The 26,514-nt window shown below is 43.2% G+C and overlaps 2 protein-coding genes across 4 annotated transcripts in view; one reads left to right on the top strand and one right to left on the bottom strand.

The window, feature by feature from the left end:
• Positions 1-355: 355 nt before the first annotated feature.
• On the top strand, positions 356-14,978 carry DRG1 (developmentally regulated GTP binding protein 1). 2 transcript variants are annotated; one of them, XR_011146155.1, is made up of 10 exons: positions 356-485; positions 1,260-1,383; positions 2,294-2,469; positions 6,475-6,544; positions 8,515-8,684; positions 11,536-11,666; positions 12,705-12,872; positions 13,138-13,260; positions 14,093-14,384; positions 14,935-14,978. XR_011146155.1 is itself a non-coding variant. In XM_068989978.1 (9 exons), exons 1-9 carry the CDS (start codon positions 444-446, stop codon positions 14,190-14,192), a joined length of 1,104 nt encoding a protein of 367 aa, XP_068846079.1. In that variant the 5' UTR covers positions 356-443; the 3' UTR covers positions 14,193-14,444. The 2 variants fall into 2 exon arrangements, 1 of the variants encoding a protein (XP_068846079.1); XM_068989978.1 differs by lacking the exon at positions 14,935-14,978 and having other exon boundaries at positions 14,093-14,444.
• A 3,799-nt stretch (positions 14,979-18,777) lies between these two features.
• EIF4ENIF1 (eukaryotic translation initiation factor 4E nuclear import factor 1) overlaps positions 18,778-26,514 on the bottom strand; it is a 38,298-nt gene continuing 30,561 nt past the window's right edge. The window contains exons 11-16 of one of the 2 annotated variants that reach the window (XM_068989710.1): positions 26,142-26,284; positions 22,857-22,941; positions 21,477-21,609; positions 20,387-20,731; positions 19,982-20,146; positions 18,778-19,473 (exon numbers count right to left, since the gene is read on the bottom strand). In XM_068989710.1, the coding sequence (XP_068845811.1) occupies positions 19,232-19,473; positions 19,982-20,146; positions 20,387-20,731; positions 21,477-21,609; positions 22,857-22,941; positions 26,142-26,284 (1,113 nt within the window). In that variant the 3' untranslated portion in view covers positions 18,778-19,231. The remainder of the gene's footprint in view (positions 19,474-19,981; positions 20,147-20,386; positions 20,732-21,476; positions 21,610-22,856; positions 22,942-26,141; positions 26,285-26,514) is intronic. The other variant, XM_068989709.1, reaches the window with a different exon arrangement.

Genomic DNA, 26,514 nt, shown 5'->3' on the forward strand with positions numbered 1-26,514 from the left:
GAAGACGTGGGTGCCCTTTTCGGGAAAGAGGGTCTGATTGCTGCGGGTCAGCAGCGAGGAGTCTCTCCTCATACACCACGCGCCGGGCGCTGGGCGCGGAGCCCTACGCGGAGGGCACGTCCGGCGGGGCGGGGCCGAGCGGCGCGCGACCCTCAGCGCGCTCGGGGAGGTAAGGACCGGGGCGGCCTCTCTGGCCCCCACTCCCGCGGGCTCTATGACACCGCACTGGCTCGCGGGACGGGGCGGGGTTGGCTGAAGAGGAGGAGGAAACCAGTTCACGTTGTAAATCTCGCGGTGAGCCACGCGCGGAACTATCGTGAGAAACAGGAAATATCGCGCTTGCGCACTGCTGTAGCTCCTAGTGGTTGTGGCCGTTTTGCCGGCGCTTGTGAGGCGGGGAACTGCATCTGTGGAGGCCGTTGAGTCCACCGCAACTCGCCACCATGAGCAGCACCCTAGCTAAGATCGCGGAGATCGAAGCCGAGGTAATGGGCGCTCGAACGCTCCGTCCTAGCCTTCCTCTAAAGCGGCGTTGCTCCCGCCTGAACTCCCCTCAGACGTGTCAGGCCCGGGGCCGCGTTGCCGGCCTCCCCTCAGCCTCGGCTCGCTTTCCCTGACCCCCCTCAGCCCGGGCCCGCGTTCCATACTTTTGCACCTTAGTTGGCACCCCCTCCCAGCGTTCGGCTTCTGTCTGAACTTTCAGTTTCTTTTCTGCGAGCAGCACGGAATCCTATCTCCTCACTTTAGCCCTGATTTACTCACGTACCTCAGTATCTTTCTTCACACCCCTTCTTCCCTGGTCTCTGCTTTGGTGACTCCCTTTCCCAGAGTGTTGCTCCCAGGAATAGGGTCTGGAAGTAAATTGTCATCTGTGGTAGTTTTGATTCCAGCTGGATTGTTGTGTGGTTCTTCTGTCTCAAGGGCTCAGAGCTGTTTAAAATCGATTGGGGTACATGGGGTACAGGCAGTTGAAAAGCGTTCAGCAGTTGAGTTGTAGTCTAATTGGTGAACGCTGATTGTAGTGATTTTGGTCACATTTCTTCTCTGGGCCTCAGTTGTTTGCTCTGTAATGAGGCGAATTGACTGGGTGATGGAGAGAATGGATTTTTACTCTTTTAAAGTCTGACTTAAAGTGGGTATAGTGACGTTAGTAGGACTTAGAAGAAAACATCCTTCTCAGAGCTGGGGGAGCATTCATTCTGGATGTTTTACCTTGTAGGAACTGCTTCTGATTTATGCCTGTGATTCCTCCCTAATAGATGGCTCGGACTCAGAAGAACAAGGCCACAGCACACCACCTAGGGTTGCTTAAGGCTCGTCTTGCTAAGCTTCGCAGGGAGCTCATTACTCCAAAAGGTGGTGGTGGTGGAGGACCAGGAGAAGGTTTGTGTCTGGGTTTTTCTTTTCCTTTTGTGTGTGTGTAATTTTTATGAAAGTAGTAAAGGCATATGGTAAAAACTAGTTTAGAAATGTCTGTTTTCTAAGCTTAAATTCTTGAATTGTGTTTATTTCTATTCTATTGATTTCTGGGTGTGTGTGTGTGTGTGTGTGTGTGTGTGTGTGTTTTGCCACACAGTGTTGCTTGTGGGATTTTAGTTCCCCTATCAGGGATTAAACCTGGGCCTTGGCAGTGAAAGTGCAGAGTTGTAACCACTGGGCCGCCAGGGAATTCCCAATTCTGCTGATTTCAAAGGTTAATGAATATTCTCTCTAAGTGAACTAGGGTTTTGTTTATGTATATCCTGTCCTGATCCAAAATAGATTTATGTTGGCTCAGTGAAATATATAAATAAAGAGCGGACAAGATAAAGGAAGTTGCTGCAAAGGGAAGTGAAGGTAGAAAGAATAAGTTGATGCCAAGACAAAGTTGGTATGAAAAGTAATGTCACAAGGTCTGTACACTTCTAGGGAAGGGCCACAAATTAGGCTTTGAATTTGTTTGCAACTAATTGTAAGAAAAGAAAACTCTTGTTAGTCACACAGTTCCCAGGGTTTGTAGGGGGAAAAAAAATGTTTTTTTAGATCAATTATTGTATAATATTTGGGCTCTAAATACTGTGCATAGGTATATAACAACAATTAGAGGTATAAAGTTTTTCCATCAAACAATCCATTAAATACTGTGAATTGCCATGGGGGAGTTTTGTGTGCTTACGTTCTACCCTAGAGATAAAACTGCTAAAGTTGGAGAAATAAGTTTTAGAGGGGTAGGCAACCAGAATGTAAAAGGAATTGCTTGAGTCTCAACGCTCCCAGGATAACATTCTTCTTTTTATATTTATTGATGTTTTAGGATTTGATGTTGCCAAGACAGGTGATGCTCGAATTGGGTTTGTGGGTTTTCCGTCTGTGGGGAAGTCAACGCTGCTCAGTAACCTGGCAGGGGTATATTCCGAGGTGGCAGCCTACGAGTTCACCACCCTGACCACTGTGCCTGGCGTCATCAGATACAAAGGTGCTAAGATCCAGGTAAGTTAGGCCTACAGGCCAAGGACTGGAAGAAGTCAGTTCTTCCATTCATTGAAAAAGAACTTACTTGGAACTTTCTGTATGCCAAGCCTCATATTTGATCTCCTAGAACCTCTTTGGCTAGCAGGGGAGACAGAGAGGACCAGTGGATAGAAATAAAAATATCGTTTGTAAAAACACAGAGAAAGGAAGGACTGCTTTTTCCACCTGAGGGTGGGGTAAGGGAAGGTCTGGTAAGACAGAAAAAGCTTTGCATAGAAAGTGACAGTAAGATGGGTTTTAACGTTTGTTAGAATTTTATCAGCTGGAGAATATAAAGGGCAATTTCAGGCAGCTCTAATGGGGAACAGCCTGTATTTTGAGCTTAGCTGTGGATAGGGAGTAGTAGAAACTGAATTTGGAAAGGTAGATTGGAGCTGAATTATGAAGGATCTTATGCGTCTGCCAAGGAAGTTGAATTTTATCTTGTACATAGCTGGGAGCCATTTAGAAACTTCTTAATAAAGAATAACATGATCAGACCCTTTTTAGAAGATAATTCTTATCTGTGAGGCTTAATGAAGTTGTCTTCAAAAGTTCTTAGATAGATGATAGATTTAGGGCTCCCAAATGAGGAGTCCATTTGGGTATGAAAGATACATATAAAATATGGTGTAACATTTTCTTTTTGGCTCCGCAGCTAAGAAGATAAGGTTCTGAATTTCATGACATTTGAATCTAGGCTAGAGGTTCCCAAGCCCTTAGTGTCTCAGTAGGTTCACACCCTCAGTGTCTTAGTAATTATTTCCTGACAGCTTTTTTGTTTCCAGTAATTTTTTGCAGTGCTCCAGGCCAAGAGAAGTAACCTAATGGTTCTGTTCCTTTAATAGAGCCAAACAATTATTTATGACCTTACAGCTACAGTTATTTACTAATGGGATATGGACACTGTTAGGTACCATGTAACTTCTCAAACTTTGGAGTCAGATTGAATACTGCCACATGTGTTTCTTTTTCCACCCTGATTTTTGTGTGTTGCTTAGTTTTTGCCATAGTAATCTCTGAAAAATCCAGCTTTCCAAAGATTTGGATCTGTTATTGTTGAAAGCAGTGTAGTAGAATCTAATGGTGAAATTGTGAGCTTCTTGCATCTAGTAGGTTGACAGATACTGAGAATTGCTGTTTGTCTTGAAAATCAGAATGCCCCCAGTGCCTTGGCAGAACATTTAAAAACTCTTTAGTGTAGGCATTTGTTTTTCCTCTAAACAGTGAGTTACGCAGTGAGTTGTGAAGTGCATTCATATTTCCGTATTACAGAGTCTGAAGTAAGGAGTGACCAGTGTCCTGGTGGTATTTTCAGTGACTTTTTCCTTCTGGTTAGGTACCATTAGAACACGTACCTTTCTAGGACTCCATGCCAATGTATATAACAAGAATGAGGCCACTTGGGCATATCTGGACCACTGCTTAATTTCATCTGGTTTCACAGTCTTATTGATAGTCAGTTTTGTCAGTTCAGAGAGTAACCTCTTTCCTGAAGAGATGTTATGGCGCCTCTTGGTATAACCCCTCTCTTTTCTTGTCTTTTCCTCAAAACTTTCACTTATTTCAGTCTCTTTTGACCTTTTCAGGTTTTTTCCTTCCTTTTTTTCATGGTGCTTTGTTTTCCATCTGTGCCCTCTGCCTGTTTTTCCTTCCCTTTTGACTTTCTCCAGAAACCAAGTTAAGTAGGCATACTAGTAGGTGTGTTTAGCTGGATTAAAATGACTGCCCTCAAAATGTTTTTTAAAAGGCTCTTTTGTGACAGAGGCCTCATTATCTGTGATTCTCTGGGGAATGGTATACAAAATTAGAACCGTCTATTATAAGGAGATTGATTTCTGGTTTTTGTTGTTGTTACTGTTGTTAGGAAGATCTTTTTTAACAATAAAGGTGCCGAAAAATGGAATAGTACCTTTTGAGGTAATTAGTTACTGTGTCTGGAGATGTTCAAGTAGTAGCTGAACCACCAACTAACCAATTAACCAGTGATGTTGGAAGGTAACTGATGTTTCACATAGTCAGAGATTGGCCTGCAGAGTGGATGTACAGTGCTTCAGAAATTGTGGGGCTTATGTTTCACCTTGCTAGAGTCCCTAGGACTCTTGTCATATATGTGTGTGTGTGTGTGTGTGTGTGTATGTATGTATATGGACACGCACATATATCTGCTTTAACTTCTAAAGGCATTAGAATTTGAAGTAGGTTAGTATCCAGTTCTTAAACAGTTATGTGATTTGAAGATATATTTTTTCTTTTCTCCAATTCTGAGTTGTAATCTGAAATTCATATATGTAAAGCATGGCCTGTTTTTATTGGGTGAAATTCAGTTGCCACATTTTAATAGTTCAGTGTAATTTAAAATATTTAAATAGTTTAATGTAATTTTAAATATTTCCCTCTCAAGAAAAGCTTAAGTTAACTTGCTTTTTTGTGTGTCGGGGCCTCAATAAATTTCTCCACCATGTTAAGCTGCCACAGTTAGAAAGCTCTTGCTCTTTTTTCTCAGTTTAATATTAAAGGAAATATTATTTTATTTATTGCACTGTGCCAGGTCTTAGTTGCAGAATGCAGAATCTAGTTTCCTGACTAGAGATTGAACCTAGGCCCCCTGAATTATTGGAAGTGTAGAGTCTTTGCCCCTGGACTACCAGGGAGGTCCCCAGGCTTTTCTTATATTTTCCCTGCCCCAGCCCTGCAATGAACCACTTCTGTCCTTCCTTTTGTTGGAGATAGGTACTTAGAAATCAAGATATGGTGTGCTCACTAGTCCCAGTTTTAGAGGAGGTAATGTTATTTATTATGTAGTGAGGAATAGGGAGGAGCTTTTGAGCAGGTTCTCGAATGGAAAAGTTGAACTCTAAATACCTCCTGAGTTCATTCTTTTTCCTTGTGGTTTATTTAATGTGAAGTATATTTCTGTAATATCAGATATGCTTTCCACAAAAGATAGTTGTTGTTGTTTTTTTCCTTTGGCCATGGGGCACAGCTTGTAGGATCTTAGTTCCTAGACCTGGGATGAAACCTGGGCCTTTGGCATTCAAAATGCAGAGTCATAACCACTAGACTGCCAGGGAATTCCCTAGCAAAGACTAGTTTTAAATGATGTTTTCATAAGCTTCGACTATATCCCTGTCTGTTTATGCAGATAATTCGGTATTGGCCATACAGTACCATGGCCCTTGGTAGTTTCAGATTTTACATGTGCTCGTAACAGACTCTTAAGAGCTTATAACTGTAGTTTATGAATTTGAGTCATGAGTGCTACAGATTTGGTTTTGATGTTAGTTTACATACACTGTGACTTATGTGAAGTTTTACTTTATTGCATTTCCCGGGCAACTGAGTGGTTATTTTCAACTGAGGACACATATCAGAGTCATCCTTGGAGCCTTTTGAAATACAGATCAGTATCTGAATCCGACTTTGGCTCTTGCAGAGCAGAATTTGCAGGGATGGGACTTAAATATCTGCATTCTAAATTGTTTTATATGTGATTCTTATGTGCTTGCTTAAGAATGACTGCAGAAATTTTTGTGAATTGGAGGATTTGCAGAGGTCTCAGGATTTATCACTTGTGAATATCATAATCCAGTTATTATCTATAGTAAGGAATTTGTGTGGAGGCTCAACTTACTGGAAAGTGGGAAAATATGGAAAGATACTAAGGTAGAATTATGGATTTGTGTCCCCAAGACATGGATTAAAATCTGATTTATTTGGACTGTGACTTTGGGCAAACCACTTAACCTCTGTGAACCTCAACTAATATCCTTATTCACAGACTTGCTAGGTATTTTGAGTGAGATAAAGTATATAAGAAGCTTGCAGCTGGTATTTAGTAGATGCTTAGTAAAAGTAAGATTTACACATTTACTTAAAAGGAAGATTGGGTTTGGATCTCCTAAATTTTGAATACTTAAATCATTCTGTTTAATCTGTTCAGATTTATAGCCAGCTTTTCCTTTTCTCTCCTTAATCTTGCAGCTTCTGGATCTCCCAGGTATCATTGAAGGTGCCAAGGATGGGAAAGGTAGAGGCCGTCAGGTCATTGCAGGTGAGTGTTCTGGAGCCACCGTCCTGGTGTATCATCTCTTCACTGGGTGCTGTTCCTTTAGGGACTGTGGAGCTTGGAGTTGGTACCACAGTGAAGGGAAAGTTTTACCTGCCTTCTCACTGGAGCAAAATGTTGGAACTTGAAGGGATTCAGAGAGTAGCAGTCCAGACCCCCATTTGAAGGGAAAGGAAGGACAGGAGAACTGAAGGGCTTTGATACAATGTTGCCCTGTTGTGACAGATTCAGAGCTAGACCTCAGGTTTCCTGACTCCCACTCATGCCTTTTCTTCTTTTCTTTTTATTTAAAGTAAAATGTTATAAAAGGCTAATCATAGGGGAATTCTTTGGTGGTCCAGTGAAGCTCCATGCTTTCACTGCTTAGGGAGTGGATTCAATCCTTGGTCAAGGACCACAAGCCGCATGATACAACCTTTAAAAAAAAAAAGGCTAAGCATAAATTGCAGTAATCTGCTACTCCGTTTCCATCTCTACTGTCATTCCCCATTGGCAAGTGCTGTCAAGTCTTCAACTGTTCTTCTACTTCATATTTTAAAATGTTATGCTTATATTACTGTTTCATGGTTAATTAATTTTAAATACCATCTATTGGTTTCATGTTATGGTAGGAAATTAGCTCTCGTACTCCATATCTGTTCTCCTATTTTTTCAAAGAAATATCATAATTTTTAGTTAACTCATCAGTCATGGTTTATGTTATTATATAATGACTGTGTAACTTGTTCAGTGCTGAGATAAGTACTGTATTATGACCTGATTTCTTTTCTCTTGAAATCTGCTTTTTAAATTTGTTTTTCATTGAGTTAATAATTGGTTCTTATTTTGTTTACTTTTCTGTTTGCTAATAGTTTTCAAATGTTCCAGTAGATCAAATGCCTATCAATCAGTATATTTGGATAGCCCCAGGTGGCTAGTGGAGTCTGTGTTGGACAGTGTAGCTCCAGATTTTTTCCATGGATGAGATTGTGTATGGGATCCCCTGTTTCTTAGAGTTGTTGTTTTACCTTTTTTGGGTTATTTTCATGTTTTGCTAAAGTACATTATTTAGAAACTTAATGAAAAAGAGTGAATGATAGGTAAATTGTTCTTGTTTTCTTCATGTTTGAAAGTATTTTTATTCCACCCTTACATTAAATTAATAATTTAGCTATTTATAGAATTATAGGTTAGAAGTCATTCATGGATGACTATTAGGAACTTGCTAAATGAAAAGAGTCGGGCACAAGAGAGTACATTTTGTATGATTCCATTTATACAAAATTCTTAAAAATGCAATTTAACCTATCGTGACAGAGCAGTGGGTGACTGGGAATTGAAAGGGAGATTGATTGCAAAGGGATACAAGGGAACTTTTGGAGATGATGGAAATGTTCCGAATCTCAGTTGCTATGGTGGTTACATAGGTGTATACATTTGTCATCAAATTGTATGCTTAACATGGGTACTATTTATTTTTTATAAATTATAGCTCAAGAAAGTTGACAAAAAAATATGCTAATTGGATAACTTTTTTCTTTTAAAATCCTTACTGTTTCAAATCTTTCTGAACTTCTTTCGGGATTCAGGTTGTTACCTGGTTTGCAGCTTCATTCCAGATTATTTTTCTGCTGGTGTATCTAGATCTAGACACGTCTCTCGATGCACTAACAGAAAACAGCATACACTGCAGAGTGACTCTGGCATAAATCTTTGGAAACCTTAGCTGTGTGTGTGTATATATATGCGTGCTAAATCACTTCAGTTGTGTCCGACTCTTTGTGACCCTATGGACTGTGGCCCACTAGGCTCTTCTGTCCATAGGATTTTTTAGGCAAGAATACTGGAGTGGGTTGCCATTTCCTCCTCCAGGGGACCTTCCCTACCCAGGGATCGAACTTGCGTCTCTTACATCTCCTGCATTTGCAGGTCTTTAATGATCTTTGAAAAAGATTTTTTTATTTTCAATTCTTCAGTGGCCAGAACGTGTAACTTGATCTTGATTGTTTTGGATGTCCTGAAACCCTTGGGACATAAGAAGATAATTGAAAATGAGCTGGAAGGCTTTGGTATTCGCTTGAACAGCAAACCCCCCAACATTGGCTTTAAGAAGAAGGATAAAGGAGGCATTAATCTTACAGCCACTGTAAGTGAAGAAAGTATATGGGGTAGGTTGTTGAAGGGACTAGGGTGGAGAGTGGATTGTGGTATGTGGACACTGACATTTGGAATTTGCCTGGCTTCTCCCAGAGCTAATTGGAGTAATACAATGACATTGTAATGACTGACAGAGTAGAACAAGTGTCCATCTCAGACTACTTTTGTGTCTTTGTTTCCCCTCTGGAGTGGTATGGAACTAAAGCTTATGCTTGCATGGAGTAGATGGCTACTTATATCATCTATTTTCATTCATTCAGCACAGATTTATAGAGCACCTCCCATGGGCCACCATTGTTTTAGGCTTTCAGGGGAAATGGAAGTTCAGTCACTCAGTCATGTCCAACTCTTTGTGACCCCATGAACCGCTGCATGCCAGGCCTCCCTGTCCATCACCAACTCCCGGAGTCCACCCAAACCCGTGTCCATCGAGTCAGGGATACCATCCAGCCATCTCATCCTCTGTCATCCCCTTCTCCTCCTGCCCTCAATCCCTCCCAGCATCAGGGTCTTTTCAAATGAGTCAGCTCTTCACATCAGATGGCCAAAGTATTGGAGTTTCAGCTTCAACATCAGTCCTTCCAATGAACACCCAGGACTGATCTCCTTTAGGATGGACTGGTTGGATCTCCTTGCAGTCCAAGGGACTCTCAAGAGTCTTCACTAGACGGACCTTTGTTGGCAAAATAATGTTTCTGCTTTTTAATATGCTGTCTAGGTTGGTCATAACTTTCCTTCCAAGGAGTAAGCGTCTTTTAGTTTCATGGCTACAATCACCATTTGCAGTGATTTTGCAGCCCAGAAAAATAAAGTTAGCCACTGTTTCCCATCCATTTGCCATGAAGTGATGGGACCAGATGCCATGATCTTCGTTTTCTGAATGTTGAGCTTTAAGCCAACTTTTTCACTCTGCTCTTTCACTTTCATCAAGGGACTCTTTAGTTCTTCACTTTTTGCCATGAGGGTGGTGTCGTCTGCATATCTGAGGTTATTGATATTTGTCCTGGCAGTGTTGATTCCAGCTTGTGCTTTCTCCAGCCCAGCGTTTCTCATGATGTACTCTGCATAAAAGTTAAATAAGCAGGGTGACAATATACAGCGTTGATGTACTCCTTTTCCTATTTGGAAATGGAAGAGGGGGCAAAAATTCCTGGCTTTATATTCGAATGGGGAAGTAGCAAACAAACAATGAGTGATTACAGTATATTATGAGTCTGAGTGCTACCTGCTGCACTAATACAGTATATTATGTTAGGATAAACTAAGGACAGAAAGTTAACTAGGGAAAGAGGAGGGAGAGTGTTGGTGGAAGGGTTGTGGTTCTAAGTAGGTTGATCAGAGAAATTTTCACTGAGGTGACAAGAAGGAGTGAACCAAATGAATATGTTGAGGAAGGGCATTTCATGTAGAGGGAACATCCAAGTGCAAGACAGGTAGAGTGTGCCTTTGCTTGTTTGAAGACCAGCAGAATGAGCAAGTAGAAGAGTAGGAAGAAACGAAGTCATAGCATAGGGCCATACATACTTCTACTTTGCAGAAGATGGTTGGGTTCCTGTCTGTGGAATAAAATTGATTCAGGTTTTAATGGAATCAGTCTGGCTGTTTGTTGAAAACAGACTGCAGTGGGTTAAGAGGAAAAACACAGAACCCATTTAAGAGGTTATTACAATAATCTAGTTAAGAAATGATTGTTTCTTAGAGTTGTAATAGTGGAGATGTGGAGTAGTTACTGTGGAAAGATTTTGGAAATAGTTGGTAGGAATTACAGCTAAACTGGATGTGGGTTGTGAGAGAAAGAGGTGATGGTGAGTTTTTGTTATGAGCTAGAAAACGGACTCGTGACTAAAATGGTAGGATTTAAGTGTAGAATAGGTTTGGAAGGGAGGGAATGATCAGATATTCAGTTTAAGATGCCAGTAACACTCAAGTTAGACAGCCAGATATTACTGTCAAATAGGCATTTGAGGAAAGATCTTGCTGCAGGTTATAAATTTATTGGTTATCAATTTTAAAGCCATGAGCTTAGCTGAGATCACTTAGTTGAGAAATGGAGTATAAATAGAAAAGAGTTTCAAGGATTGAGCTTTGTGATACCTTCCTCCACCCTCTCACAATGATTAGAGGCCAGGAGATGGGAAGAATCAGCAAATAAAACTTCTCAGTCAAGAAAGAAAATAAGAAAAGTTTAGAATCCTGAAAGCCAATTAAAGAAAGTGTTTCAGATTGGTAAGAGTGATCGATTCTATCAAATGTTCCTTCTAGGTCATATAATTGAGGATTGAGAATTTCTTGTAACATCTAATATTCTAGAGCTCCAGACTGGCATAGACTTAAGCTGTCCTGCCCCAAAGATCTTTCTTATTATCGTCTCATAATGTTTGAGTTGGAGCCTTCTTTCTGTATTTTTGCTATGGCTGCTGTAGTAAAGTACTGTAGAGTGGGTGGTGTAAACAGCAGAAATTTAATTCTCTCGATTCTGGAGCCTGGATATTTGACATCAAGATATGAGCCGTACTGGTTTCTTCTGAGGCCTCTGTCTTTGGCTTATAAATGGCTGTCTTCTCCTGTGTTTTCGTATGATCCTCCCTCTGTGTGTCTGTGTTCCAAACTTGTAAGGGGGGACATGAGTCATATTGGATTAGGGCCCACCCATATGACATTTTAATTTAATTACCTCTTTAGATTTTAAGTATTTCCTACTCAAAGCCTGTCTCATCTAGGATTATGGTCTTTAGAAATAAATTTGCACTTATCTAGACTTATCTGGGTACATCAACAGATACTTTTAGATTTTTTTTTTTTTGCTCTCTGACCAGTTGTTGTCTTATGTGCCCATTCAGTGCCCTCAGAGTGAGCTGGATGCTGAAACTGTGAAGAGCATTCTGGCTGAGTACAAAATCCATAATGCCGATGTGACCCTGCGTAGTGACGCCACAGCAGATGACCTCATTGACGTGGTGGAAGGAAACAGGTAACTGACTAAATGGTGCCTGAGTTTGAATTTGAAGCCTTGTAATGGAAACAACATTGGATTGTGAGTCTGGCAGACATCAGTTCTAACTCTAGTTGTGCTCTTATCTCAGATAATAGTGGGCCTTGCTTTCTTGATAAAATAAAGGGTTGTTCTTGATTGCTAACATCCTTCTTTGCTCTGAAGTTTGATGATGATTATCAAATTGCTTGTTTCAGTTACTTGGTATGAACTAGACTATCGCCTAAGCTCTGTGTTGTATGGTGGTTCAAGAGAGTACGTCCTCAGTCTGCTCTCACAGAATTAATCCATCTGAGAAATTCTGTAGGCTGTTCTGCAGAACTTAGAGCAGACTGGGCTGTATCTGTTTTCTCTAAGAGTACATAACTGAGATCTTACATAACATGAGACATTACTATTTGAAATTAATAATTGAAAGTACTGTTAAGTTACTTCTGGCATTTGAAAACAGACAAAAACTGGTGCTTTGAGTTACATGTTTTATAAGTGAGGCAACTGAAGCCTGAGAAGTTGTAGCTCGCCTAATTATTAGTAACCTTAGCTGCCCTATTGATTGAACAGTTAGGATTGTGACATTGCTAGATGTTGTTTTTAAAAAATTTTTTTTTAATTCTTGAAGTTATTATATTATTAGAAGTGTTTTACATTCTTACAGTTCATAAAACAACTGGGAAATTAACTGAGATCGCCTAGGGACACATGTCTAGAAAGTGACAGAGCTGGGAATACATTCTGTGTGACTCTAAAGCTTATGTTATTTACACTGCAGCATGCTTTTCCAGTAATTAGTTGCATGACTAGGGACTGTGGCTTGAGTTTTGTTACTTAACTGATAATTCACTTTTTGCATGTTCTACCTTATTTAGGTAGGAAACATTTTCTTTTTTTTGGCTGACTTTCTCATGATTCCAGTTTAGAGTCTCTGATTTTGAGTCCCAGGTGAGGGGCTGTTGAGTCAGACTGACAGTCTTGTCCGCAGCTCCAGACTAACATACTGTTTTTCTTCTATTTCTGTAGAGTCTATATCCCCTGTATCTATGTGTTAAATAAGATTGATCAGATCTCCATTGAGGAGTTGGATATTATCTATAAGGTGCCTCACTGTGTACCCATCTCTGCCCATCACCGCTGGAATTTTGATGACCTGTTGGAAAAGATCTGGGACTATCTGAAACTAGTGAGGATGTAAGTCTTAGTGGAGAGGGTATTATTACTGTAGGACTTAAAGCAGACTATCCAAAAATAATACCTGCTAGAGCTCATTAACATAATCTGTTTTTGGAGATAAAAATAAATTAATTCCTATCATCTGCAAGGCCATATTGAGGGCACCTTCTCCCTCAAGATAGAGGTTATCCATGTCTGATCTCTGGGCTGATGGAGGGTTGAGTTGTGTTCACACATGAAGCATTCTAAGAAGTAAGCAGCCTCTGCTCCCTCTGTGTTCTAGTTACACCAAACCCAAGGGCCAGTTGCCCGATTACACGTCCCCAGTGGTGCTGCCTTACTCCAGGACCACAGTGGAGGATTTCTGCATGAAGATTCACAAAAATCTTATCAAAGAATTTAAATAGTAAGTATGATGGCATGTGGTGCCTTCTTTTCCCTGTGAGCTTTCTTCTAACGAGTAATTCTTTATAGATAGAGTTATAGAAATCAGGCATCAGGAAATGCTTGCTTGGTTAGAACCTTTCAATGTCTTCTTAAATCTAAATCAAAACAGAAAGTGACACCATGCCAACTTGGAGCAGGAAGAGCCCTAAACACCTTTTCAAGTTGGGAGGGCTGACAATACAGATTGCTCTGAGGTTCTCTTGTTAATTCATTTTCCTCTTGGCAAACACAAAATGTAGCATTGTATTGGGCTTCACTGGGTACTGAGGCCCCCCTAAACCTTTTGGATAAGGATATACTCTCTTGATAGAGTTTTCCTAGTATGGCAAAGGAAGGATATCCTACGTTTCTTACCAGTAACCACTGATAGTTCATAGGCCCAATAAAAACTAGTATTCTGTAACTGACATTGCATTTGTAGGAATCAATTTCCAATCAATTATTTCAGGGTATTTCTCTGTAACAAGTCTATGCTTTCTCCTTTTATTTTTAAATTAGTCTCATCATACTTCTCGTTTGTATTTTTTTCCTTGACTTTCATAAATTGGCTCTGGAGCATGGGGAACCACATGACTCTGAAGTCTTCTGCTTTCTCTGTGAAGGCTCCAGCGTGCCACACTTGAGGGGAAGCTAAAGCCTCTGGGCTTTGACTGGGGATAGGGAACCTTGTCTGTTGCAGGGCTTTGACTCTTAAGAACTGGAATGCTAACTCTTAAACAGAAAGTGGCACCTAGGTAGGTAGAAGCTAGGTGATTATTTACACTGAATGTTCTTTTTTTCCTTCCATACAGTGCTCTGGTGTGGGGTCTGTCTGTGAAACACAATCCTCAAAAAGTGGGTAAAGACCATACGTTGGAGGACGAGGATGTCATTCAGATTGTGAAGAAGTGATGCCATCCCCTTCCCCATCTGCTGGGCCAACCCTAGCAGCTTTCTCCACGATCAAACACCTGACTCCAAGCCCCTCCTGGGTTTGACAGGCACTGGATCAGGATACAGGGAGGGAGATGGAAGTACCCAAATTGGAACTTCACTTGTTTTAACTTGGTGTCACCTTATATGTTGAGCTGCATAAAGGACCTGGTAGGCCAGCTGACTATGTACAGTTCATGTGTCATTGTCAGAATTTGTTTTGAGATGGATTGAATGAGGATGGTTATGTATAGTGAGGGAGCTGCAGAAGAGGTACTTGGGAGCTTGGTCTTGAATGTGAAATGGGTAAAAATATGACTGCAGCATTTCATCTGATGGTTAGTCATGAGAAATGCTTCCAATTGGATGTGGTCCTTTCAAGTGATCTTTCTCTGATGATACTGGAGAAAGGAAGGACTTGACATAAGTGATTATTCCCTGCAAGTCTAGCCCACTTGGGAGATGGTGGTTCAGTAAAATACTCTGACCAGACACATCGGGCTTTGAGTGGCAAGCCCACCTTTAATTAGCTGTCGAACTCTGCATAAATTACTTGATCTCTGTGTCAGTTTCCTCATGTAACATGGAGATAGTAATAACACCTTCTAGAATGGAGATTCTTAGTATTAAGAGATGGTGCTTGTAAAATGCTTATTAGCACAGTGTCTGATATGTACGTGGTGAATGTTGCCTGTTGTTTTCACTGGTTCCTCTCCTTTAGTTAGAGCACAGCTGTGTATCAGTGTTGGGCTGAGTGTTGAGCTGAACTGTGCTGCCAGCTGCGTGCCACTGTCTCCTTTGCCATAACTCAGCCCTTCTTGAACTCCCATGGCAGTCCTGGCCCCAACCACATAACCTGGATGAAAGCATGGAGGTAGCCCAGTGCAAGTGAGGCCACCAGTCTGATCAGAGCAGGTTTGTGGGGACACCTGTGTGTTTATATGGAGGTGGGAAGGAGGGTAGGTTATAAGAAGTAATGGGGTCAGGATTGCTAGAGAGGGTACTAAGGACATCATTAAAGGTTAATAAGGGAATTGAAAGGGTTTTTCATGATAGTGGAAAATTGACTGGCGAAAATCTGTGTGTTGGAGTGGATTAGTGAGAATATGGGAGACAGAGGGTGTGGGTATACAGGAGGAGAGACCTAAACCTGGCAACTGGCCTTCTCTTTGCAGACAGAAGTCAAAGATTATATAATTATGGATTGCATGGATGCTAGAGAAGGGTGGTCCATGAGAAAGTCACCAAGGGGAACAGATTTACAGGAAGACAGAGTTTGATTTTAGATGAGGTGAGCTAGAGCTTCTAGCATGCTGTGAGCAGTGAGGATGTGGGATTATCCACATACTCAGCCTTTTCCAGGAGCTGTTACTCTTGTTATCTTAGTGACAGTTTTTTCCCTCTCATAGTCTTCCTAGAGCTTGGGCTTAACACTGTCCCCAGACCCAGGAGATAAGCCTCTCAGGCCTGGTATCCTACTCACTTTGGAGGGTATAGATCTTGATATCACCGGTACACTCATGATAGAGGCCATAATTTAGAGTTTACTCTGGCTTTTCAGAGAGACACTGGCTTTCTGAGATACGGGATTTCCAGCAAGGTTTATTTTCCAGGCAGAGCTTATATTGGGTTTTGAGGAATCCTCAAATTCACTTTCATTGGGCAATGAAATGCCAGAATGTTGAGAAAGATGTTGAAATCTGGGTTCATTCCAAGGCTTCAGGATTTGCTTTGAATGGGCTTTACTTCCATCCTTCCACACCTTCCCCTTCCCCCATCAGTGGCCCCCTGGTGTTTGAGAAGAGCATTACCCTACCTCCTTTCTGGGCTCAGACTTGGGAGTTCTGGGAGAGGTAAAGTTTTGTGTTTGGATTGCTGCCTGGGGTAGGGCCACCAAGGAGGGCAAAGCTTTCTCTTCCTGAACTCCACGACTAGGGTTGTTTGACTGTTTGAATTTCCATTTTTCTTTCCGAATGCTTTTAGCTGTGTTTCAGGTCAGTTCAGCTCAGTTGTGTCTGACGCCCTGCAACCCCATGGACGCCAGGCTTCCCTGTCCATCACCAGCTCCTGGAGCCTACTCAAATTCATGTCCATTGTGTTGGTGATGCCATTCAACCATCTCATCCTCTGTCATCCCCTTCTCCCACTTTCAATCTTCCCCAGTATCAGGGTCTTTTCCAGTGAGTCGGTTCTTGGCATCAGGTCGCCAAAAGTATTAAGCTGTGTTTAATAGCAGACAATCACTTAACTGGCTAAAATGGAAGAAAACTTGGTCTCTCACATAAGTTGTCTGGAGCTCAGATGGGCTAGCTGGTAGACTGACGATCCAAATTCTTTCCATGATGCCATCCTGTTCACTGCTTTGCTGGGCAGATGGCTCCCTTCACAGTTGAAGAATATCTTTATAGCCTTGGGCTTTATACCAATATCTAGAGGATGCTAAAGAGGGCTGAGTCTTAACTTTTGGTGAAGCCATTTCCCAGAAGCTGCACAGCCAATTCCTCTGTGTCTCATACCCATTCTTGAAACAGCTGTTGGTAAAGGGCATAGAATATTGAAGAGTCTGTTTAACTCCAGTATGTTATCTTCATTCCTGGAGTTTATCCCTTTCATTTTTAGGCCAGTGGACCTGACTTTCTTTCTACCTTAAGAGGCTGTCTTATAAGATATCTCCTATAAGAAGACCTGGCTGTGCTTCCCTATAAAAAAAAATTTAGCTTTATTTTTTTTCATGGTGCCTCACAGCACACAGGATCTTAGTTGCCTGACAAGGAATTGAACCCAGGGCCCCTTCACTGGGAGTATGGAGTTTTAACCACTGGACTAGCACGGAAGTTCCTGTACTTTCCCATTTTCCCCCACTTCTCATTGATTATTACTGTTTCAAAGTACTGGTTGCTCAACTGCTTCCTTAGGGGCAGAGGCAATGTTCTTTCCTACCTGACCCCTCAACTTCCACAAGATTCTCTCTAGCCCTCTGCTGTTCCACTTTGAGGAGGCTTTGCACATCCTTCCAGCTTTGATTGCTTCTAAGCTTCTCATGCCTGCTAGACTCCCCAGAGTTGCTCCCTGTAAGATGGCTTATTAGCTGAGACATCATGTCCTGTTCTCCTTTTACTCCATAGCTGGCTCTTAGTTTCTGAAGACTGTATTCACTTCCTTTTTTGCCTCTACTCCCATTCACCAAAATAGCTTTAAGATCTATGCATTTAGCTTCTGCTGTGCTATTCTTAGCAACATTCCTTTATTTTCTTCTGACTCCATCTCACCAGCTACTGGCTTTGCCCTTTGCTTGGTGCCTACATTTGTTCATGTCTGTCGTATTAGCTTCTAGCCTAAAAAGGAATTCCTCACTAGCAGCTTCAAACCAACCCTCCCCACTTTACACCCTGGACTGTTGGTTCAATATGAAAGGAAAGGAGGTTAAAGGACACACAGGATGGAGTTGGATCCACGTTTCTGTTCTGCCCCTGTTGCTTGAGACTGTTTTCCAGATGCTTTGTTTATGAAACAAGGCATTTGTGAGAATTCTAAACAGGGCCTATTTCTGAAGTTGATTCACTCAGATCCCACTGCAGGGAGGGAGGGCTGAAGTTGAAGTACTCAAGCTGAAGTACTCTGAAGAGACAGACCTCATGCTCAATCCACAAAGCCAGGTTTTGTTGAAAAGCGACCTGCTGTTTGTTCTTGGAAGCACAGGGCAGGGTGGGCAGCTCCAGGTTAATAGGCTGCACCCCGAACCCTTAGGCTGTTTTTTTAACATTTTAGTCAAAATCCAGTCATCTTGCTAACTTCACTTGTGAATCAGAATGGTCTCATTGTTTGCGCCTCTACTATGAAGTCAAACTAGAGTTGAGGGCCCTAAATGGGAAGAGCTGAGAGACTGGCTGAGCTCAGTCGAGGAGCTTGAGGTCTGCCACCTCGGATTGGGAGGAATGAAGCCTTCAGTCAGGAAAGGGGGCTCTAGGCCGTAGTTACTTGCGTAGAATCCTCTTCCCCAGTGTTGCGTATGCAGCTACAGTCCACAGAATATCGGAGCGGAGGAGTAAGAACACAGAAGAAGTTAACACAGGCACCAGAGTCTTGAGGGAAGTTCTATACGGAAACAATTCTGGAATGAATCGGAATTCTAAGGCTCCATTTTTCCCTATTGGGGACTCTGACTTGGAGAACAGGAAGCCAACCGTTGACTTTTGCCCCAGTAAACGTGACAAATGACCATATACCTGATGACCCAATAAATTATTTTCTTTAGTTGGGTTTAATTTTAGAAATTACACATTATCATCTGATATTAGCCACAAGACTACCTATAGGGTCAGCTCAGTCTAAACTTACCCATTGGGATCATTAAGGCTCAAGAAAGAGGGCCATGGCTTCCTCCTCCCAAGCAGAGTTCAGGTCCACGAGTCTTACAGAAAAAACTCTAGGTAATTTCCCTCAAGAACCTACTGAAGAGGAAGGGATTCAGGAAGAAATAAACACAACAGTGCCATTCAGTTCATTCACACACTTAGCATATGCAACTTTAATCAACCAAAAGAAAAAGCCCGAACTGTACAAGTGAAAAAAAAAATCCAAAATGTTGACACAGGCTTACCTAATACCAGCTACTTTTATGTACAGCTGTATAATTTCAAAAAAGCTATCCTATATGTATGTACAAAAGTTGTTTATACACAGGTCTGTACATAAGGGTCTATACATGTATTTCCTCAGAACCCTTAAGGTGCCACCTTTTGGTGAAGACACCAACACTTCATTCACATATCTTACAAAAAAAGACTTTCTAGGCCTGACAATACTGCATCCTGGATTCAAACCATGTAGACTCCACTGACTGGTTAAGTTCCTTCCATCATGATGCAGACCACACCAGATGCCTGGGTGCCCCTAAACAGCTTCACACAAGAGTGCTACAAAGTAAAAGCCGTAAACCCACGTGAGATGAGGAAGCAGAGTCCTGACCGGGGTGCCGCCACAGGTCCAGGCTTGGCGAGCGAGCGAGCCTGCCCTGCTCACTGTCGGTACTCCAGTTCATCTACACTGATGACTTTGGTGGGCATGGAGGGCAGGGGCTGCTGCAGCACGTCTGAGCCAAACCATTTGGCGAGGCCCACAGGGGAGCTGCTCCTCTGGCTGGGGCGGTGCTCGAGCTGGGGGTGCACATGTGGCAGGCCTGACCGGCTGGGCACATTCTGAGGAGTCGTCTGAACGCTGACAGCAGCTGCCTGGGAACCAGAGCCTGGAGGATGAAGAACTGTGGAGATAGGAAGGTTCTCATTCAGAGCACAAGGAGGGAAAGTAGTTCTCCACTAGGCCGTGGTTCACTGTGCACGAAACTACGAACAGTTCTTAACAAGGTGATTGATTCTAGGCTTCTTTTGGAAACTCCTTTCCAAAGTGCCAGAACAGTACCTTGGAAGGCTGAGGTATTCATTTGTATTGACAGTCCATCCTAGATGACACACCCCCTACTCCCCATGACAAGCAGAAGCAACAACACAAGCCAGGGAGAGTATCTGCTCTCTGCACTCCCTATGCTGAATCTGTCAGAAGGATTCTCAGCTTCCTCTCCAAAGAGGCAAACATACCCCACCCCCCAAAAAAAAAACCAGGGTGCACCTGGCTTTCCAACTGTCTTCACAGGAATTCCCAATCCAGTCTTGCTAGGATATATTAGTAAACAGTGTCATTTTATCCCCTTCACTGGAAATTGGTTCAGAACCTCCTAACCCTTAGCTCACCTGGTCCTCTCCTGAACCTACCTGAGCGTTGCAGCTGCTGCTGCACCATTGCCAGATGCAGAGGTGTCCCAGGACGAGGGTTTAGGAGAGGGTGACTAGTGGCAGGCAAAGGGTAAAAGGGTTGACTCAGGATTGGGCCAGATAGCCCCTGTAAATGGGTCAGGTCCATCCCAGGGGGAAGCACACCTATTGGGCAGAAAGAAGAAACAGAAATAATCTACCTGAAAATTTTCAAGCTTGACTATACAGTTTTGGTGATCTGAAAGTTCCTTAAGAATGAAGACTGTTCAAGCTAGTTTCCTGATCTTTCAGTGGACTAAGGAATAGATCAGATTGGACCCAATGGAATGTCTTTCTAGGGATAAGGCCCTCCAATGGTATAGCACTTCATCAGTTCTAGCAACTCACGCCAAGTTAGAAACTCACCAGCTTGGAGCAAACTTGGAAGATGCTGTGGATGTACTCCCTGGGCCAGCATCCTTTGGACCAGCCCCGGGTGAAGCTGGTGAGCAGGCCGAACGATGGGGACGTGGGGGACCAGGGGAACTTGGTGGACAGGGCGGAGAAAAGGTGTTCCTGGAACGGGGGGTGCCAGGGTGGGTGTCTTCCTCCCTGTTGCTTTCGGTCGATAATCTTGTTCTTTGGTGTAACGGTTGGTCTGGGACAGTGGGGTGGAACAGGAAAGCCGCTGCATGGTTGCCAATTTGGGGTTTGTGGTGGGAGAAGAGTCCCGAGCAGCAGTGGGCAGAGAGCTGGATGACAGCAGGTTCTCTGCAAGGATCCAGACAGAATATTTTGGTATTCACAAACTTTTTTTGTCCTCCCGATGAACCAGTAACTCATTTATTAGAAAGCTCACAATTGGGATTAACATGCTTTTCAGCCTAAGGGGAAAAGTGAGTAAAATTATGCAAATTCATCACAACAGAATGCCTAAAGAACAATTATTGTCTGGTGAGGAACCTGAACTGCCTTTTAATAGGACCAACCGGATTTCCTTCTTTTCCCCAGAAGCTTTCTCACAGGCAGAAAGCTCTTAGACCAATACTGAGACCTATGTAAACCTCACTTACTAGAGTCTGTTTCACTGTGTCTTTAACAATCTGAACTATGCAACCCCTAAAAACCTCTTACATTTTCCACGTATTTCCGAAAGCCTCACACACCTCCTATATGCGTCACCCACCGCGTAGTTCTTACTGGGTAATTAGTCTCCAGACTGGAGAGAACCTTTCAGAAATAAAACTGGTTGAACTTTTATTAATTTGCCAAATAAATGTACTCATAATTCAAGCCTAAATAAGGATCCTGAATGCTTGTTCTTCCTAATGCCAGCACTCAAGGCACTATTAGACTGGTCAGAATTTCAAGTGGCTAAGTGCCTGTGAGCTGGTCCACGCCTCCTGTTAGACCCAGAACTGAGGTCTGGAGCAGCAGGGGCCTTGCCCAGGGCTTTGCACGCTGGTACTCTGTCACACACGTTGCTGGTGCTCCAGCCTCAACAGCTCTCAAGTACCTTCATTGGGCTTCTGAGCGTCCTCTTTACTGTCACCAAGAGCTGCTTTTCCAGAGGCTGGCTCCTCCTTGCTTTTCTCTTTGCTCTCATACATCTTACGAATCACTGAGGTAGGAGTGAAGGAAGGAGAAAGCTGTAGAGGAAAACAGTATTCACACATTCTTTAATTGCCTCTCCCTAATCAAGTGGCCAAACTACTGAAGCTGAAGAGTTCCCTTTCGGCAGCACGTGGCGGAAGCCAACTCCAACATTCTGGCCTCTAGCTGCTGGAAGAAAGCATCAGAATGGGCCGAACAGGCAGCGTCATCCTTTGCGCGCAGTTCACTTTAATCAAAACCAAGATGCAGCTAGCGCACAGCTAGCTAAAGCACAGAAAGTTCTACCTGCCTCTGCAGCCTCTGCTCCAGCCATTCCGCAAGCCAGAGTTAGGCTGGGAAGGGGGAAAGACATAGCCAGGAGAAAGCCCTGAAATAGCAGGCCCCTCCCCTAAGCTGGGAAAGGACATTTCAGATGCAACCGCAGAACCTCGATTTCTCTGTACTCTTCATGTCTCCTACCCTGACTTGGCTACCAGAAAACCCAAGTAGCTTCCTGACGGTTTCCTCCGCACCAGCACTCACCATTTGGGGTCATTTGTTCCCACCTCTTTACTGCCAGTTTTTACACTGATGTTTTTACTGTGCATGCAAATTTCTCATTAAACAACCCCGTATCCTTGATGACAGGAGACAGGGCATGAATTACGCACAGAAAAGCTCCTAGATCCTGCCTTCAAGGTGCTTGGTGCAAAGACCACTTGGGGTCCTGAAGTACAGAATAATAGCCTTTTCTCCTCATCAGCCCTGAATAGGTGATAAAGGTCTGTGAGGTGAGTGAAACCTAAAAAATTAAATAATGCTGGTTCATGAGTCAGTTGTAAAGCTTGACTTGTCACTGCAAATAAGCAAACCACTCTGTCCCAGCCTTCACACTGAGAACTGAATCTAAATTTGTGGACTCGCACCATGTTTTACTGGACTTCCCATGCTCTAGCTCCCATCACCCATCTTCCTCACCTCCCATCCTTCACGTTCATCCCTCTTCTGCTCCCCACTCCAGTGATCATTCATCGGAACATACCACACCACCCTGTATGCCCTGGCCCTGACTCTTCTGTCTGCTGGAACACATTTTCCCCAACATGGGGCTTCACTAGAACTTAGAATCCTGAGAGACTACATCCTGAAAGGGGAGGCCTTAATCAACAGGCAGGTGTAAACATCTATTAAATCACTGACTCCTGTGGAAGGCGCTCAAGGACAATTTGGGGTACCTAGTAACACAGGAGCAACCAAGCAGGGAGAAGCCTAGGAGTCAATCATAAGGGCAGAGGTCACTGACCATGCTTGTGATGGAGGCGGCTGGGGCAGGGGAAGAGGAATTCCCTCGGTGCGCGGGTGCTGGTGACTTGGTCACTCGCTGTTGCCTGTAAACAAAAACCAGTTATCCGTGTGAGTCCCTAGCTGCTCAAACTTCAAGTTTAAACTGCATAAAACTCAAGGCCAGCCCAGGAAACATCCCATTTCCTTTCTTCAATTTCCCAAGCATTTAATAACGTGCAGAACTATATGCCAAGTTCTGAGGACAGACAAAAGCTTAATGACACATAGTCCTGGGTGTTGTAAGAGCTGTCATCTAATGAGGGAGATACTAATCTAGGGCAAACATGGCACATGAAGGGTACCAGCAGAGTACGATGGGAAAACGAGGGGTAGAGGGAACAGGTAAGGGATGTGGGAAGGTCTTGGGAGTGTAGGGTTATCCAGGGCAGGTGTGTAGCTTGTTGCTGACTATGCCAGTGAGGCAGGCTGGAGAGGGCCTGCATTCTGGAGGGTAGGGAGCAACACCGAGTACCACAGTCCCTGGCGCAGAACTGAGGCTCCGAGAGACACCAGTTAAGTCAGACAGGCCACCAAGACTGAGCTACTTTAAGGACCCAGTCACCCGGAGCATTCCCTGCCACTCTGGGTCTGCACACAGGGCTGGCCCTCGGCCTCCCAAATAAAGTTTAAAAGAGCAGACTTCCTTCTCTCCCCAGACTTTCTACTTATTCTCTCTTGGAAGAAGACAGCAAAGAGTTGATGACCACATAGGCTGAGAGAAGAATGAATTACATGAGCTCACTGGCTAATCAAAGCTTCACTGCATTTCAGTGATGTCAGACCGTGTACTGCAAAGGCCAAAGCCTCAGGACAGTCAATGATTCTGAAGTTCACTGACTCATAAGCAAAAGGGAACCCTAAACTCCTGGCTGCCTTCCAGACTGTATCAGGTAAGCCCCAGTGCTGCCACACTGAGACCAAGTAAGACAGCGAGGGGAGAGAGTATTCTGAGTGACTAAGAGGTAAAAAAAGCAAGACAAGGAGAAACTGTGTCTGTTGGGGGCCATGACTGTACACAGAGTGTACAGGCAGGGAGGGCCTACCATCTGATCCAAAAATTGACACTGTCTTGGATCTACCTGCTAGTTTCAAGTAAGTCACATTTGAAAAACCTAAGTTTCTGTATCTGTCAAATGCAGTTCTTTATCCCATCTACCTCACAGAGTTGTTGCCAAGAGCAAATTAAGTTGTGGATATCTAAAGTGCTTCTTGACTATGCCAAAGCCTTTGACTGTGTGGATCACAATAAACTGTGGAAAATTCTGAAAGAGATGGGAATACCAGACCACCTGACCTGCCTCTTGAGAAATCTGTATGCAGGTCAAGAAGCAACAGTTAGAACTGGACAAGGAACAACAGACTGGTTCCAAATGGGAAAAGGAGTACGTCAAGGCTATATATCATCACCCTACTTATTTAACTTATATGCAGAGTACATCATGAGAAACGCTGGGCTGGAAGAAACACAAGTGGAATCAAGATTGCCGGGAGAAATATCAATAACCTCAGACATGCAGATGACACCACCCTTATGGCAGAAAGTGAAGAGGAACTAAAAAGCCTCTTGATGAAAGTGAAAGAGGAGAGTGAAAAAGTTGGCTTAAAGCTCAACATTCAGAAAACGAAGATCATGGCATCCGGCCCCATCACTTCATGGGAAATAGATGGGGAAACAGTGGAAGCAGTGTCAGATTTTATTTTTTTGGGCTCCAAAAGCACTGCAGATGGTGACTGCAGCCATGAAATCAAAAGACGCTTACTCCTTGGAAGAAAAGTTATGACCAACCTAGACAGCATGTTAAAAAGCAGAGACATTACTTTGCAGACTAAGGTCCATCTAGTCAAGGCTATGGTTTTTCCTGTGGTCATGTATGGATGTGAGAGTTGGACTGTGAAGGAAGCTGAGCACCGAAGAATTGACACATTTTAACTGTGGTGTTGGAGAAGACTCTTGAGAGTCCCTTGGACTGCAAGGAGATCCAACCAGTCCATTCTGAAGGAGATCAGCCCTGGGATTTCTTTGGAAGGAATGATGCTAAAGCTGAAACTCCAGTACTTTGGCCACCTCATGCAAAGAGTTGACTCATTGGAAAAGACTCTGATGCTGGGAGGGATTGGGGGCAGGAGGAGAAGGGGACGACAGAGGATGAGATGGCTGGATGGCATCACGGACTCGATGAACGTGAGTCTGAGTGAACTCCGGGAGATGGTGATGGACAGGGAGGCCTGGTGTGCTGCGATTCATGGGGTCGCAAAGAGTCGGACACGACTGAGCGACTGAACTGAACTGAACTGAACTGAAAGTGCTTGGAAGGTCAACAAATTGCTATGCTGTAGACAGAAGTCCAGTGAAGGGGCTCAGCACAGGAGCCTTGAGCTCTCTGTACAGACTGGAGGGCTCTTACTAGAGGGCGGGCACATTTATGCAAGAGGACAGAGAGCTTACTAGTTCCAGTGCTTTCTGAAAGTGTCAACATATGACCAGATGAAGTAAGACACTGAGGCAGCATTTTTAATAATCACATCAAAACAAATAAGTTTCAAGTACCAAATACTATATGGGGTGGGAGTACTGTGTTTAAGGATGCCCACTTTGGCGATAAAACTAAAAATATGAAGGTGGTGACTACTTTTCTTTTAGAGACTGAACAATGGTCACTTCTGGAGAAAGGGGTATTGGGACAAGGCACAGGGAGGGCTTCTGGGGAGCTGACAAGGGAGTCTGCCTTACAATAAGCTATACATTTGCTTCATAAGTTTTCTGCCTGTTTTATTTTACAATAAAAAAAAAGGACAATACTGCTACTCTTTCTTCCCCAACTTATGGTTCATTTCATTTCACTGCCTGTTGAAACTGGTGGAGAGGATGGGAGGAGAGTGAAGTCAGGGACTATTTGATCAACAAACCTGACTTAAGGGACAGTTTGATACTCCGCAAGGAGCCTGAGGGTGGGGAAGCGAGGTGGAGTTTTAGTTTCCATCATTTCATAAGTATAGCTTCAAATAAGTAGCTATGCCAGCTACATCTGTAAAAACGAATCCTTTAAATGAAGAGTATAAATAAAATTATACAGGATGCAAAGCCTATGCCCCTGCAACAGAATTCAACTATATAATTTCCTCTACTGAACACTCGGTAGGTAAGACTTGTCACCATATGTTGTACAGTGTATCAGTGTGTACAACAGAAATGATACTGTGGATAACTAATTTGCAAATCTCAAGGGTAAGATTAGAAATTTACCTGTTTCTGAATCCATCTCTGGTTCTGTCCACCTGCGGTTTGCCAAAACCAGGCTGGTAGAAGTTCGCTGCCTGCGCCGCGAGATCATGTGGCACGGCCAGCCCCTCCAAAGCTGCCTGTTGCAATTCTAGCTGGCTCATCTGCTGGACAGATGTGGCAGAGGGGAGTCAGCAGAAGAACAACAGCCAGTACACCTTCTACTAAGGTCTCTCTTTGATCTTTCAGAAGAGGTATGTTTTAAGCAGCAGCTAAGAGAAACTAAGATGCTGCAAAACCTGCCTAAACTGGATGTTGGTGATTTATGACTTTATATAATGATATAACTTCACCAGTTTTCTAGCCTTCACTGAGCCTGAGTTACAGTTCAAAACCA

This window comes from Capricornis sumatraensis, chromosome 17 (assembly GCF_032405125.1).
Source record: "Capricornis sumatraensis isolate serow.1 chromosome 17, serow.2, whole genome shotgun sequence".
In the NCBI taxonomy this organism is placed as follows: Eukaryota; Metazoa; Chordata; class Mammalia; order Artiodactyla; family Bovidae; genus Capricornis; species Capricornis sumatraensis.